At 39.1% G+C, this 15279-nt stretch overlaps 1 protein-coding gene across 2 annotated transcripts in view; it reads right to left on the bottom strand.

The window, feature by feature from the left end:
• Nucleotides 1–15279, bottom strand: part of WIPI2 (WD repeat domain, phosphoinositide interacting 2) — a 39848-nt gene that overhangs the window by 19703 nt on the left and 4866 nt on the right. The window contains exons 1-5 of one of the 2 annotated variants that reach the window (XM_030576861.1): nt 8085–8170; nt 7611–7783; nt 2012–2181; nt 1063–1159; nt 237–334 (exon numbers count right to left, since the gene is read on the bottom strand). In XM_030576861.1, the coding sequence (XP_030432721.1) occupies nt 237–334; nt 1063–1159; nt 2012–2181; nt 7611–7698 (453 nt within the window). In that variant the 5' untranslated portion in view covers nt 7699–7783; nt 8085–8170. Of the gene's footprint in view, nt 1–236; nt 335–1062; nt 1160–2011; nt 2182–7610; nt 7784–8084; nt 8171–15279 lie in introns of those variants that run through there. The other variant, XM_030576860.1, reaches the window with a different exon arrangement.

The following is a 15279-nucleotide window of genomic DNA, read 5'->3' as shown; positions in this document are numbered from 1 at the left end:
ATTTTTTAATCTATAATGCTCAGCCCTACCCACTAATCAAATGTAGTATTACCCCTTTACTGTGTTCCATTGTTTTCTGTCCAGCTTCAGTAACAGACCAAGTACAGTAGAGACCTCCTTCCACAATAATGATCTCAAGTAATTTGATTTCCATTAACTCCTCTTTGAGCTTATTAAGCCAAGTCTCAAAAAAAGCACATCTTTAAAGTGCCAGTAGTTTTGACAAGGACTCTCACCAGATTGATGGTGTCAAAGACTTGCACCTCTCCGATAGCCGCACTTCCTGGGTAGGCCAGATAGCAATTGTCATTGTTTATTGACAAGGCGCACAAGCCTATGGAGGATAAGCAAAAAAGGATTAGAGAGGCAGAGGCCAAAACGTATCCATCAGAGGTTTAGTTCTATATTCAGATCAAGTAACAAAATATCAAAATTTAAACTCAAAGCCAGTGTTCTCAGAAGGGACTTAAATGGGATGGGGGCTGGACAATCTTAAGGCCAACAGACACCAGTTTAAAAAAGTGATATATCATTTTAAGTCAGAAATAGTAATTCGAAAGGTATAGAAACTGTGATGAAGAGCCAAGAATTTCCTGGGTTCACAGTTAGTGATACCTAAAACATTATCCCTACAGATGCACTTTGTGGTGTGCAATGCAAATTCCGGTGACATCCTGCTCATTATGGTTTCTTCACTGTTCAATTAGGATCAAGTCTGAATAATATCCCTAGGAAATTTTTCACCTGATCAGGAAAATAAGGTACTGGGGGAAAAAAAAAAAAAGTTTCACATAGCATGGCAGAGATTTTTCTTTTATTTGTGATGGTATGAATGCAAAGAAATTCTCAAAAATCCAGCTAGTTTCATGGCGCAAGTTCAGCACCCTTTGAATCTGAATATACACAGGGTCTAGCAGCTGAATATACACAGGGTCTAGCAGCTAACTCCCACTGTCAAGCTCTCAACACAATTTCCTATAAGAAACAAAGTCACACACAATGAAAGAGACTTTACATTCCATGCGTTTCCTAAATTAACTGAGCCCCTAGATAGATATTCACCAGCAGGGTTGGGGGGTGTCTCCCTGATTGTATGCAGCACCTTCATGTCTCGTATGTTATGTATGTACAGAGACTCTTCTAGACATACTATCAGCCTCTAGAGAAAGGGGAGAGGAAAGTAAAGACAAAATTAAATATATTAAAAGGCATTTGTACAATTTCTTACAGATTACCACAACCTGTGTCCAACACATATTAGGTAATTTTCAAACACAAAGGCCCAATTCAGTGCTAGTCATTTCTGAGTTGATGGGAAGAATTAACATTAAGTGGAGAAATCGACACCTTTTTATAAAAGACTGTTCTATACTGAAAATGTATAGGGGCATAGCTACATAATCTAGGCGGTGTAAAAACCCCACACCCTAAATGATTTAACTATAGCAACATAACCTCTAGCATAGATGCAGTTATGTTGACAGAAGATGGCTTCCTTCTGACATAGGTAACTTAGGGTTCAAGGAGTTGGTAGTTCATATACAGACATAAAACCACCCTCTGTTGGTGTAGTAGGCATCTACACTATAATCTATGCCAGTAGAGTCTCTGTAACAGATATATGCTTATTCTCAGCAATACCCAACAACTGGGTTACTTGCACACTCTGAGATTTAAGGTATATTGTCTAACTACTACAGCCCTCAACCCTACAAAGACAACTTCCACAGTATTTCCCATATAGAAAGCATTAAGTTTAAGGAACTCTTCTGTAGTTCTTGAATCAATTATGGAGAATGATGTCCTGGGGGATGTTTCACAACAACATTCATATTCAGACTCTCACACAAATGAAGATGTTAATTGCCTATACCCTTCCAGGGCCAGAAGCAGGAAAGTTAAAATTAGCAGTTTCAAACTATTTTTTGGCCCCAGAGGCAAATAGAACTTGGCAGGGGCCATATCCCCAGCCTGTCAAGAGACATTTCTACACCCAAACATTACTACTTACCTGTCTATTTAGTTTGACAGCCAGGATTGTATTGGAATAACTGTAGTTGCAAATCTCAGTCCCCTTCTTAAAGTGGCAGACTTTCAGCTTGCGTGGGGCTTTAAGGCTAACTATGGCCACCAAGCTACTGGAGAACAGCCTCTCCACGATGCACACATCTTCTGTGTCGGCTAAGGAGTTACAAAAAGGAAAGGGAAGTAAGAAATGCCATGTTAGAAAAAAAGTACCCTATCGACCACAAAAAGACTGAAGCCAATCCACAAGAAGTGAGAACAGACTAATCTTAATTTGGGAACAGAACCCTACACACTGAATTCTGATTTACAAAGCCCCTTCTTCAGATGCCATAGTATTTTACATGTTTGTAAAATGTGAGGGTATTTTTTAAATGGGTTTACTTGTTATTTGTGCAGACATTATTAATAGGATACTGAATGGTTGCATCAAAATCTCATAAAAGGAAAGGATCTTACACTGTGTGATGAACAGTGAAATGAGCAGGTGACTGCCTAGATAAATGCTAGATAAATTAAGTACCCATGTGTGTGTGAAAAGCTTTATGATGCCAAGTAACCTGGAATTTATGCACATATCTGCATGCAGACAGAAAAACTATTGTACTCAAGGCAGTTGGTAAATTGGTTGTTCTGAAACTATAAGGGCCACCAGCTCTTCCCATGGCACTTTCATTTTTCTGAGGTCTCACATCTGAAAACTGACCAGGCATGATCTCAAATAGCTGTAAAAACTGATATGAGGACTGAGCATCTGGATAATCCACTGAGCCACGGAGAGCAGTGACTCCTTCTCCCTGCTGGATCAATAGTGGCATTTTCTAGGCCAGTTCACTGTATATATGCATTTAATATTAAAGTGGAAAAAAGAAATGAATTTGTTAAGCACTCTCCTGTTCAGATACTTATCAGATGCCTACAGGAGTTCTACAGCTGTAAATAAATATCTGCTAAAAGCCTGATGTTCCCTTATAGACTCAGTCAAGGCAAACTCCTTGAGCCTTCCTGCCTTGATCTATTATTGTAAATCTACTATTTCAAAAATCAATATTTGGATTAGTGCAATGCTGTTGCTTGCCAAACAGGAAAACTGCCTGAAAGAACTATTTCTGAGGGCTTCAGAGGCATCTGTTGGTACAGTCAAGCAATTGATACTCTTCTCATCAGCAAAGCCAGAAAGTTGCTTGAAAGACTATCAGTATATTTATCTGTCCAATCTGTCTAGCACAGGGGTCGGCAACCTTTCAGAAGTGGAGTGCAGAGTCTTCATTTATTCACTCTAATCTAAGGTTTCGCGTGCCAGAAATACATTTTAATGTTTTTAGAAGGTCTCTTTCTATAAGTCTATGATATATAAACAAACTATTGTTGTATGTAAAGTAAATAAGGTTTTTAAAATGTATAAGAAGCATAATTTAAAATTAAATTAAAATGCAGAGCCCCAGGCAGTGTGAGTGCCACTGAAAAGCAGCTCGCGTGTCGCCTTCGTCACCCGTGCCATAGGTTGACTACCCCTGGTCTAGCATATGAACACATCCAATACTCTACACACTTGTTCACTATGAGTGAGTTTTTGGCTACTTCATCTAGCTTTTTTATTTTTTTTTCTCCTTCCCCAATTTTTACTTGAAATATTTAAAGAGGTCCCTGAACAAGATGTGCATGTACTCCTCACTTTATGAAACAGTCTCAGTACCAAAGCTGCTGTAGGAAGAGTTTATACCAAGTACTTTTCATTATTAAATTCAACCTTAGTAGAGGAAGGATCTTTCAGCTTTAATCAAAACTTGTTAATTGCCTTGTAACAGTTCAAACATGTTTACACAGAAACAAGCTTCCATCCAAAATATGAGAGAAACATCAAAATAGTTTGTTTAAAGCAGCCTTGTAAAATTCTATTCACCCCCTTTTCTGAGCCAAAGTAGTGGCATCTTTTTTTTCTTTTTTTTAAAAACACAGAGGGGAACGGGGTGATTAATTTTTCAACATGGGAAGAATGAGCACTTAGTTTTTGTGCCTGGACTAGTAAGTTTTCACACACATGGTCTAACTCAGTGGATCTCAACCTTCTTAATGTGGTTGCCATGGGCAACTTTTGAAAAGAAAAAAAAGTCAGACCAATCATTTATTAATATATAATTTTAATGTCAGTTTATCACAATTCCAAAAATGATTACATCTAGAGAGGTAATAATGCATTTAGACTTTAAAATACAGAGGTCACTGCTTAATGTGATCAGTTTGGTGCAAGTAGTAACTGACAGCACAAGTTACAGTCTTCAGATGTACTGCCATGTCCTTCCAGAGTGCTTCATAGCAAATACACCATTTTTACAAGAAGGAAGAGAGGAGGAACTGAAAGAACCTAGCTGCTCAGGGTGACTGTTCCCTCCTCCCCTCTTGTGAAAAATGAATCAGTTCCTCCTTCCCCCCACCCTCCCCTGGCAACCCAAGACCTGGAATGAGGGGGGCTGAGAGGTTCCCACTGGGTTGAAGAACTTCTAGAACACCAGACATTCTGTCAGGGGCCAGGATACAAGTGGAAGTGTCATTCTGCAGAACTGATGTGGGGCTTTACAGAAAGAGTACAAGTGATCGTGGACAAGAAGGAAATGACCGGAACTTCTGACAGACGGCAGATGCAACAACCATTATGGGGACCACCTCACACATTACCCCACTCTGTGTGCTCTCAAATGGTCAAAAAAACATTAAGAGCTTGGGCAATTCCTTCACTCTCACAGTGAAGAGCTAAGCGACTGGAGTGAGACTCCTGAACAGATGGTTCTCTATACAGAAAGAAAGATTTTGTGATGGGCTTTAATGCAGGTAAGCACTTCAAATACCCACGGTGAACCTCAGTTCCTAGTCTATATTCCTTTGCGTTTCTTCTCACAAGTGATATAATCCCTTCAATGGATGCCAAGTCACACATGCGTGCTACTGAACCTCTAGTCAAATAGCTGTCAGGCTATACAATACAAGATCTGTCTGGCTGAACTAGATTAGCAGTATTTTTAGATGCACTAGGTTGACTGCTCAGTACTGAAGCAGTTAATCCCCTCCACCCTTTTAACCTTTTCTAGTCCTTGTTACTTTCTCTTACCTTAGAAAATTACAGGCCCAGAACACAAATCATATACAAAGCACTTTATGATGATCAAAATTTTTACAAGTAGTACAAACTTTGAATCAAATACTGTAAAAACAAATTAGCAAATTACTTTGGGGCACAAAATCTGTTTGAGAACATAGGAACAACAGGCAGAACAGTACTGTAAATGGATTTGTTCAATTGAAGGGGTGCCAGTGAAGGGGAGGTGGAGAGGTGTGCTGGAAAAAAAGACATCCATAGTAGAATTACAGCATCATCACTACAGGATGTAACATCAGAAATTGGAAAGAGTCCAGCAGAGGGAAACAAAAATGATTAGGAGGCTGAAGCACATGACTTATGAGGAGAGGCTGAGGGAATTGGGATTGTTTAGTCTGTAGAAGAGAGGAATGAGGGGGGATTTGATAGCTGCGTTCAACTACCTGAAAGGGGGTTCCAAAGAGGATGGATCTAGACTGGTCTCAGTGGTACCAGATAACAGAACAAGGAGTAATGGTCTCAGGTTGCAGTGGGGGAGGTTTAGGTTGGATATTAGGCAAAACTTATACCCTAGGAGGGTGATAAAGCACTGGAATGGGTCACCTAGGGAGGTGGTGGAATCTCCTTCCCTAGAGGTTTTTAAGGTCAGGCTTGACAAAGCCCTGGCTGGGATGATTTAGTTGGGAACTGGTCCTGCTTTGAGCAGGAGGTTGAACTAGATACCTCCTGAGGTCCCTTCCAACCCTGATATTCTATGATTCTAAGACAGGAGCTGGTTAGAACCATCTAGGACTTTAATCATCTGTATTACTATTACGTCTTTCATCCAAGGACATCAAAGCACATTACAAGCATTCACGAAGCCTAACATCTCTGGTATTTGGAGGGGTGAACAGAGCTTGTGACTAACAAAGTCACAGTACAAGTCTGTGGTGGGAGCCAGACTCCCAGTTCCCCTCCTCTAACCACCAGATACACTACTCAAGAGGTGTAGTATGTACTTCGTTTAGGCTATGTCTACACTATCACTTCTGTTGGTCGGGAGTGTGAAAAAAAAACAAACCCCAAACCCCTGACTGTCATAAGTTATACCAACAGAAGCTCTCTCCCATCAGCAGAGCGGCTACTCAAGAGACCTTACAGCTGTGCAACTGCAGCAGTACAGCCGTGCTAATGAAAGGTCTCTAGTGTAGACACAGCTTTAGTGATCTACTTAGCGTTTGAACAGTTTAATTCTACAGTAGAAAAAATACAAAAGGTACCCACAGAGGTTTGAATAGCACAGCATGGACTAATCCATTTAGGACCAGAGTCAACACTGGCTCCGTCCAACTTCAACACCAGAGAAACCCTAAAATGCTTTTCTGCAGGGTTAAGCTACCCTGCGCATAGGGTGTCACTATGTATAAGTAAAATTACCATTTTGTTAAATCTGTTGCCAAGTCATTAATTTTCCCTCCAGTTATTTAACAAGTAATTATACATACACAATGGAAATACATTGATTTATTCTTTACTGCTTTATTGCAGGAATTGCATGCTCCATGGGTGGAGGTCAAGGTAGGCTAGCTCACAGCAGCTCACCAAGCTATCACTTTTTCTTTTAAAAAAAGCTGCTAAAGCATAGAATGCAGTGTAGATCTTTATACTCACAAAGAAAGCTTTCAAACTGTGAACAGAGAATCAACTACTGTAGACAGTCTAAAACAAACCCAAAATGTGCCAAGAAGCACTGTGCTCCACTGGATAGGGCAGTGTGCTAGGAGTCAGGAGATCTGGTTGCACTGGTGCTGACTTTTGAGATTTCCCCAGGGGTGCTGGACCCCTGCTCCACCCCAGGCCCTGCACTCACTCCACCACTTCCCCCAAACCCCCACATTGCCTCTTCCTGCCCCTGCTCCACCTATCCCTCCCCCCCAGCGCCTCCTGCACACCGCTGAACAGCTGATCGCGGCAGGTGGGTGGCACTGGGAGGGAGGGGGATGAGCTGATTGTGGCCCACCAGCAGGCGGGACGGCTGGGGAGGAGGGGGAGAAGCTGATCCATGGGACTGCCAGTGAGTGTTGGGCACCCACTATTTTTTTTTCATGGGTGCTCCATCCCGAGCCTATGGATCTAGGTTCTGTGGGAGTTCTGCCAGGGATCTACTGTGTGACATGAGGCATCTCTCCGTTTCCTGCATCTTTGGTCTGTCTTGTCTATTCAGATAGTGAGTTTTTGGGGGAAGTGACTATCTTATTATGTATTTGTACAGAGCCTACTACAGTGGGGAACCCATCTCCACTGATGTCTCTAGGTGGTACAGGAATAAAAAATAAGTATTAACTTTTTGTCTTAATGGTATGTTAACTCTGAATTCTATTACTAATTTAGATGTTAACGTTATCAGCTGACGTCACTGCCTACAGCGCAAGAATGTTCATACTATGAAAATCTCTGTCTATAGTCTAGCATGAGTGGTATCTCAAATGAGTCAAGCTTAGAAATGTACCCTTTTTAAAAGTATTCAATTCAGCTTCAGTCTGTTGGAAAAGGACAGGGATGAAGAGAAGGGGACAGGAAGGCTGCAGCCATTTCATTGGTTTTGGTGAGGAAAACAGAAGCTATTAAGCAGCAAGACCTTGAAGTATTGTCTTTTTACAACTTGTCCCTGTAACAAAGAAACTGGGATGCAAAACAATGCCATAATTAGTTTAAAAAACAAACAAAAAAAGAGTAAGGCTATACTAACTGTGGTCACCTGCCCTAAGGGCCAGGAAAAATTAAGGCCCCATGAGATCTTTTCCACATAAGTCACACCACATTATGCAGTAACAGATTATGGTGGCCAGAAAAACACCACTTCCTTTGGTGACCTTTCAGTCAGCATTTAGAAAAACAGTGAGACCTGGCTTAGTCTGCCAACCACTCTAAAAAAGTTCCTCCCCCCCCCCCAAAAAAAAACACATTAAAAAAGGGACCTTACTGCATTCATAGATCTGTTCCAGTTTGTCCACAGACGACAGGGAGAAGAATTTGTAACCTGACTTACTGCCAACAGCTAGGGACCTGCAAAGAGACATCAGATTAGTTCATCAGGAACAGGAACTGAATAGACTGTCAATAGACTAGAATACAGCAAATTTTAAAAACTCTCATTTTGTGATCAGCTCAACGGGAATGGTAGTTAGAAGCTTGACAGAAAAATTAACAGGAGACATTGAATACTCAGGTTCTGTCAGAGAAAAAACCAGATGGTTTCAGCATTTGACCCAAATGGGAAATCATGTTTCATATTTTTAACAGGGCACACAACAGCCTAATTTAAGCCTGCAACCTGAAGCAATCACACTAGTGATTTCTTCACCCCATTCTGTACCCCAAACAAAAAGCTTTAATTTAGAGTTAAGGTTACTTAAGCAATGTAACCCAGTGGAAAAATACATCCTTACACCACCACCATTAAAGAGGGCCTGCAAAGGATTTAAAAAAAACAAAACAAAACACGCTTGGGCTCATTTTTCGCTTCTTAACAACATACAAGATTTTTTCCTACAAAGTTTTTGCCAGCTTTTCACCTGAGAAGTTATGGAATGTCAATTCTGGTTTTGCTAAAGCACTCCTTGAGAGTCAGAGTTGTTAGCTTTCAATATTTCAACACCCATACCATTCTGCATCTTTAAACACCAGGTTTTTTTCTCCAAAATGCTAGCCGCTGATGTTAAACAGATGTTAAGAGCAGAACAAAAAGTTTTAAACAATTTGACTTCAGCCCTTCTCCCTCCCTGCGCTCAGTTTGCACTCTTAGCTCATAATGTCATTTCATTAATTTTCCAGTCTTCAAGAACAGGACTTGAATTTTTAATATAAAGAACCTACAGCAGAAAAACCTTTAAAGGCTCATCTTTCAGATCTTCTTATACATCATAAAACAGCAAAAGACGACATGCACAATTTGTCTCTCTTTTCAGATCACTTTTAAAATCACCATTTAAAATAATTTTCCATAAATATCCTACTACCCTTATAGTTCATACATTTCATTAACAATGTGAACATGTGGAAATTCAGTTTGTACATTCCAGCAACCTGAACCCACAAGCCATACAACACTTTCAACAGATTTATCACCAAGGCTTGAAAAAGTCACTCAGCTATAAGCCCAAAGACTAAATACCTGTGTCACCATCACTCTAAGCCTGCAGGTCCTTGAAATTTAAAGGAACACAGTACACGATATTTAATTGTAAAACATTAACAATTAACTTTATCATTGATATTATTTTAAATGCAACTTACTATGTCTCTTGGGGCTTGTCTACACTACCCACCAGATCGGTGGTCAACATGGATCCAGCGGGGGGGAGTGGCGGTGGTCAATTTATCGCGTCGAGTATAGACACCGTAGTAAGTAGATCTAAGTACATCCACTTCAGCTACGCTATCCACGTAGCTTTCCTACTTTAAAGGATTTTAACTGAACTAAAAAACTGCAACAACTATTGCCAAAACACTGTCACTGCCAACACCTTTAACAGTTTTGTATTTAAGGTGTCTGGGAGAGGCAGCAATAGTAAGTCTCTCCAGAATCAATAACATTCTTATTAAGTGAGATACTTTCATACAGATACAAGGAGACGGTAGAAAGTTTCATTTCTTTTTGCTGCCACTGTTCTATGAAAACACACTAAATTTACTTTTAACAACATTTAAAATATGTTGGACAAGGAGCAGATTGCATCCAATAAGTTAACGGGATTTCTTTAACCTTTGTAAGGATGAGACCAGTGAATGTTTATCTGGAGTCCATGAAAGCATCTAAGATTGTAAATTAGGAATGCAATGAGTTCAATTCTTCAGCTGTGTCAGACACCAAGGATTTCCCTTAAACTAGAGGGACGCGATACAAGCATTTGACATAAAATGGCAATACAAACCTCACTTCACGAAAGCACACAAACATGTAACTAGCTTCAAATAAATGGAGTCACAATGCAGACTTACAAGGACCCAGTATGATTTCCCTCAGGGCAGTTTGGTGCTTCCTAGTAACAAGTTTACAGAGAAGTATCTCATATTTAGTATGCAACACCTCAGTAACATTCTGTATTATATTTATACATCTTAAATGGGCACTATAGCAGATGGCTGTATCACCATTCCACTGACAGGTCCACATACACCAGAAAGGGTAATTCTACTTTTGTTGTCATTTGCACCACTGTTGCTCCTTCTCCCTAAAAAAAAAAAGGAGGGGGGGCTTTAAATGCTAAGGAAGCAAGATGGATAAAAATCAATGATTAAAAAATGGATTTTTTTGATGAAATGCTTTTTGAGGAAAAAACCTATCTAAAGATAGTTTTAATTAAAATACATTATAGCTCAGATATCTCATCATGGAATAGGGATTATAAATTCTAATTCTATAGCATGAGACAATATATTCATGTAATGTTTAAGAAAAGTTTTGTAAATAAGTTTCAATAGTTCATAGATTAGGGACCCAATTTTATGGAGTTCAAGGGGCTTCTGCATAGATTATTTAGGTTAATCTTTCTATCTACCAAATGGGACTCAGTGCTCAGACTCAGTCTAGAAGATTCTATCAGAGATGCTTAGTTTTGCAATTCACAAACTGTGGGTTTGTGTCTCCAGAGATAACATGTTTGTTAACAGCAAAAATGTTTTTAAATAAATATACAGAGGTGAGAAATAACAGACCTCAGCCCTATTGTCCCTCTGCAAATTTGCGTACACAGAGTCAATCCCTTAGCTAGCTCTCTCTAAAAGAGCAAAGTTCCAAAAAGTTCAATGAATAAAAGATTGTTGGGGGTGGAATAGATTTGGACAAGGAGAATAAGTCTGGAGATAAATGTGAGAAGGGAGGGACAGGCGGTAGAAACAAAAAGTCTTGACGTCTTTCTGAGTGTAGCCTTCATTGATTTGAGATGTACCAAACCATTCTCTCACTAGAAGGGAAAACCTATAACGGCAGCAGGCCGTTTGGGAATAAGAACCATTTAAGAAATATATCTTTGATAATGATGTTTTAAAGAACATCACACTAGTGAACTGGTGGAAATCACTTAAGCACTTGGATTCAGAGACTTTTGAAGTGATAATCTCACTTTTAACAGCAGTAGGTTCTTCTGCGGTGTAGAAAGAATATTTTCTTCCTTTGGACTAATTCATTCCAACAAATTGAGAAATCATTTGGGACCTGAAAAAGCAGGAAAGCTTGTTTTTCTTTTCCAGATTATGAACAAACAGGAAAATGAAGGTGAAGATGACCGAGTAAGCTGCAGAAGCCAATACTTTAAGTTTCTCATGTTGACCTGGCTGAGATAGTCATTAATTCTTTTTAATTTCATTTAACTATTTTAGTTAAAAACAATTTTAACAAAAACAAACCTGATTTAAAAAAAATGAATATTTAACTAAAATTTAAAAATTCATATGCTTGTTTTGTTAAATTATTATATTTTCTGTTCAAGAAAAAAATCCAGAATACAAAACATTGTTGTTTTAGTTAAAACAAAACAATTTAAATGTCTGTCTGGTGATGTTCTCCTCCTAGCATGGCAAGAAAAACCTCCAAATACTATTGATTAGCCTGTTGAATTGGAGATATTTATGAAGCCACTGGGAGGTGAACTATCTGCTTCAATTACCTGTGGTAAATGAAATAACCATTCATTCATTTTCTGATATAGCTGTAAAACTAATCTGTAAAAGTTTTCAAAATAAATCACTTTAAAAATGTATACTGTGTACTTTCTAAAAATGAAACCTACATCTATCTTTGATTTGTGAAGGATATGTATTAAGGTTATAACAACCAAGAATACACTTTTCTGTAGAAATCCATGATTAAATCAAGTCTTCCTGACTAGTGATTTCAATCAATTTGATTTAAATCAAATCTACCCTGTAAGGAAGTTGACAAAAAACCACAATGACACACCTTCCCAAACTGACACATTTCCAGGACGTCATGGTTAAGAGAACTCAACTGAAATTTGTGGGTAGGTAACATACTGAGTGGTAAAATCGTTAGAGGAAAAAGAAGAAAAAAAAAAAAGTCGGAGCCAGAAGAAGGAAACCATAGAGCTGTCCTCTCATCACCAGGTGGGGGCCTGGAGCAGATAACTGTCTTATTGTATCTTTCTGGGTCCACAGTTTGCAAGAAAAGTCACTAAGGGCTCGTCTACATGAGAAAGTTTCATGAGTAAGTCTGGTATAACTCCCTTTGTGGACGCTCTGGGTACATCTACACATCAAAAGACCACTCAAGGCAGCGAGTCTCAGAACCTGGGTCAACTGATTCAGGCTCAAGCTATGGAGCTAAACATAGCAGTGTAGATGTCTGAGCCTAGGCTGGAGAGCGAGCTCTAAATCCTGGTAAGGGAAGAACGATTTTCGAACCTGGTCTGTGGCCTGAGCCTGAACTTCTGCACTGCTATTTTTACCCACACAGTGCAAGCCCAATTCAGCTGACCTGGGCTCGGAGACTCGCTGCCACAGAAGATTTGTGTTGTTTTTTGCAGTGTAGGTATACCCTCTTATTAAGGCATATGAATGACTTTTTCAGCTTAGCTTAAACTAGTTCCAAAGTGACCAAAAAAACAAACAAACAAGAATAAGGCCCTCGTGTACTGGAATAAGAATGCCTGCATGGGGAATTTCAGTGATATAATTCTACTGGTTTAAATTCACACACTACCTCATACTGGTATAACATGTAGACAAGCCCTCAGACACCAGAAATCACAGTCTAAATGATCCTATCCCATGGGGAAAACTAATAATTTTGCCAAGCAAAGGAGTAGGATTCCCCCCACTTCCAAATAAAATAATGTAACTATGTGGAAGGGTATAGGGTCAATAATCCATTAAGCTGGTGCTCACATGAGCAGCAGCTGCCAAAAAGAGGGTACAGTACAACAGAAATTTAGTTTATGGTTTAGGCATTATGTTCCTTTATTATTGCCAATACTCACAAGTTAGTGTGAAATTGAGAGGTTTTTTAAAGTTAAAATTCTCTTATACATTATGCTACATGTTGTAGGTGTTTTTCATATATCCTAACTTGGAAGAAGTGTCCTTCATTAGAATTTCTTCATGTATATTCTATTTTTAATTATTCAAGTTAATACTAAAATTATGTACATACTGTACATTCTAGTCTACTCCATAATTTGCACACATACAGCAATCTCTCCTCACTTCTCAAAGACAATTTTATAGTATGACCAAAGAGTTCATTACTTTTACAAAATGTAGCTCATTTACTTGTATACTATATATGATCATAAATTATTACAATTACATTTGTCAAAGGAATAGAGTATATTTTGGGATGCATCATTCTTTCCGTCCTCATTTTCTCGCTAATTTCAAGACTGTCATTCACAACAAGTGTCCCCATCCTCAGTGATAATCAATTACTTTTAACTATTTCTGGGTATAATATATATATTATAGGTCAGTGGCTCTCAAACTAGGACCGCCACTTGTTCAGGGAAAGTTCCTGGCAGGCTGAGGAAGCGGCGCAGGCCGAGGGACGTGCTGGCTGCCCTTCCTGCAGCCCCCATTGGCCTGGGGCAGCAAACCGCGGCCAGTGGGAGTCACGATCGGCCGAATCTGCGGACAAGGCAAGTAAACAAACCGGCCCAGCCCGCCAGAGGCTTTCCTTGAACAAGCGGTGGCCCTAGTTTGAGAACCACTGTTACAGGTGATCTGCAAAGGCCTAAGCAATTGACTTGTGTCCTCTCCTGCTTCTACGCTACTAATAAGGAAGGCCTTAAAGAGTTCTCTTTTGGCTTTTTTTTTTTAAATTATAAGTATGTTCTCTTCCTTGCTTTTTTACATTAGACATTCAGTTCCTGTCTAGCTCAGAAGACATCACCTCAGGGTAAATTTCCCCCCAAAGTCTAACCAGTTGCAGCATAGAAAAGGCTCCAGCAGCCAAAATTTTATTTTAATAACTTGTTTAGTTAAAACTACTTTTCTAATACTACAGCCTCATCTACACTAGTACTCCAATCAGTTTTAAAACCAGTTTGAATTTCTGGAAGAGAATTCCTTAATATAGACAAGGCTTATGATGAAAGAATTAGTAAAATGACATCCAAAGAAAGAGTCAAGAAATGAAAGTTTGTCAATTGAGAAAAGATTTAGTCATAACTGTTTTAAAACAAATTAACACCGGTTTAGCTTTAGTGACCAATAAGCATTTTACGGACATCTCATAAATAGTCAAGACCATCATCCTTCAATTAAGATGAGAGTTTATGATACACGAGCTCCAAGACATTTGATAGATCCTGCAGCAAAACCATGGAAGACCAGAATGGACATTCTTGATATTTGTAATGTTTAAACAAATTCTTTCAGGCTCTCTTTATATATCATAAAGCAATAAAAGAAGGGCAAAGTTATTTAAATTTGCAGATTACCTTTAATATGTAATCGCAAGTTTGTATACTTAAATGTATTTGTATAGTTAAATGTGTGATTGTAACAGCAATTCATGTTTGCTTAGACAGTGAGTATAAAAGATCAAATACTTTCAGAAAGGCTGGACTTGTGTACAGATCAGTCACTTCCCTATTGTAATTCTGTAGCATTATACTGAGCAGTAGAATGGAGGAAGTTCAGAATTCAGTTTTTGATTTGTCTCAACACAAGCAGAGGACCAGCTCTTCTAATTAGAATTTCAGACAAATCAAGAGTATCCCCTTCAATTGCTTACTCTCCCAGGACAGCAGAATCAGGAAGTGTTTGACATGTGACTGCCTCTCTCATGTCTGCTCCTAATGACATCAAGGAAATACCAATGGAGTCTGAAGAAAATACCTCTACCCCCAAAATTTTCCTTCTGGCCTTCAACCCTCTTTGGCCAGAAGGAAAGTTACTATAAATATATGATCTTGAAGGACAGATAAGAGAGCTCAAATAGAGGGAAACAGAGGACAAAGAAGTGAATGCACAGTGTTCCCAGCAAGTATATAGGCAGGAATGCAAGTGTTCTGAAAGCTGCAGGAGGAGATTCCCAACAAGTATGGAGAAGAAAATATATTATAAGACAACTTTTGTTTACCTAGAGCATCAGCAAATTGGAGCATGCTATAATTTCAAAAGTGTAAGCTTTTGCTATGAATACAGAATCAAGAGCGGCT

Source organism: Gopherus evgoodei, chromosome 10, assembly GCF_007399415.2.
Source record: "Gopherus evgoodei ecotype Sinaloan lineage chromosome 10, rGopEvg1_v1.p, whole genome shotgun sequence".
NCBI classification, from domain to species: domain Eukaryota; kingdom Metazoa; phylum Chordata; order Testudines; family Testudinidae; genus Gopherus; species Gopherus evgoodei.
This window is presented reverse-complemented; position numbering and strand designations above follow the sequence as displayed.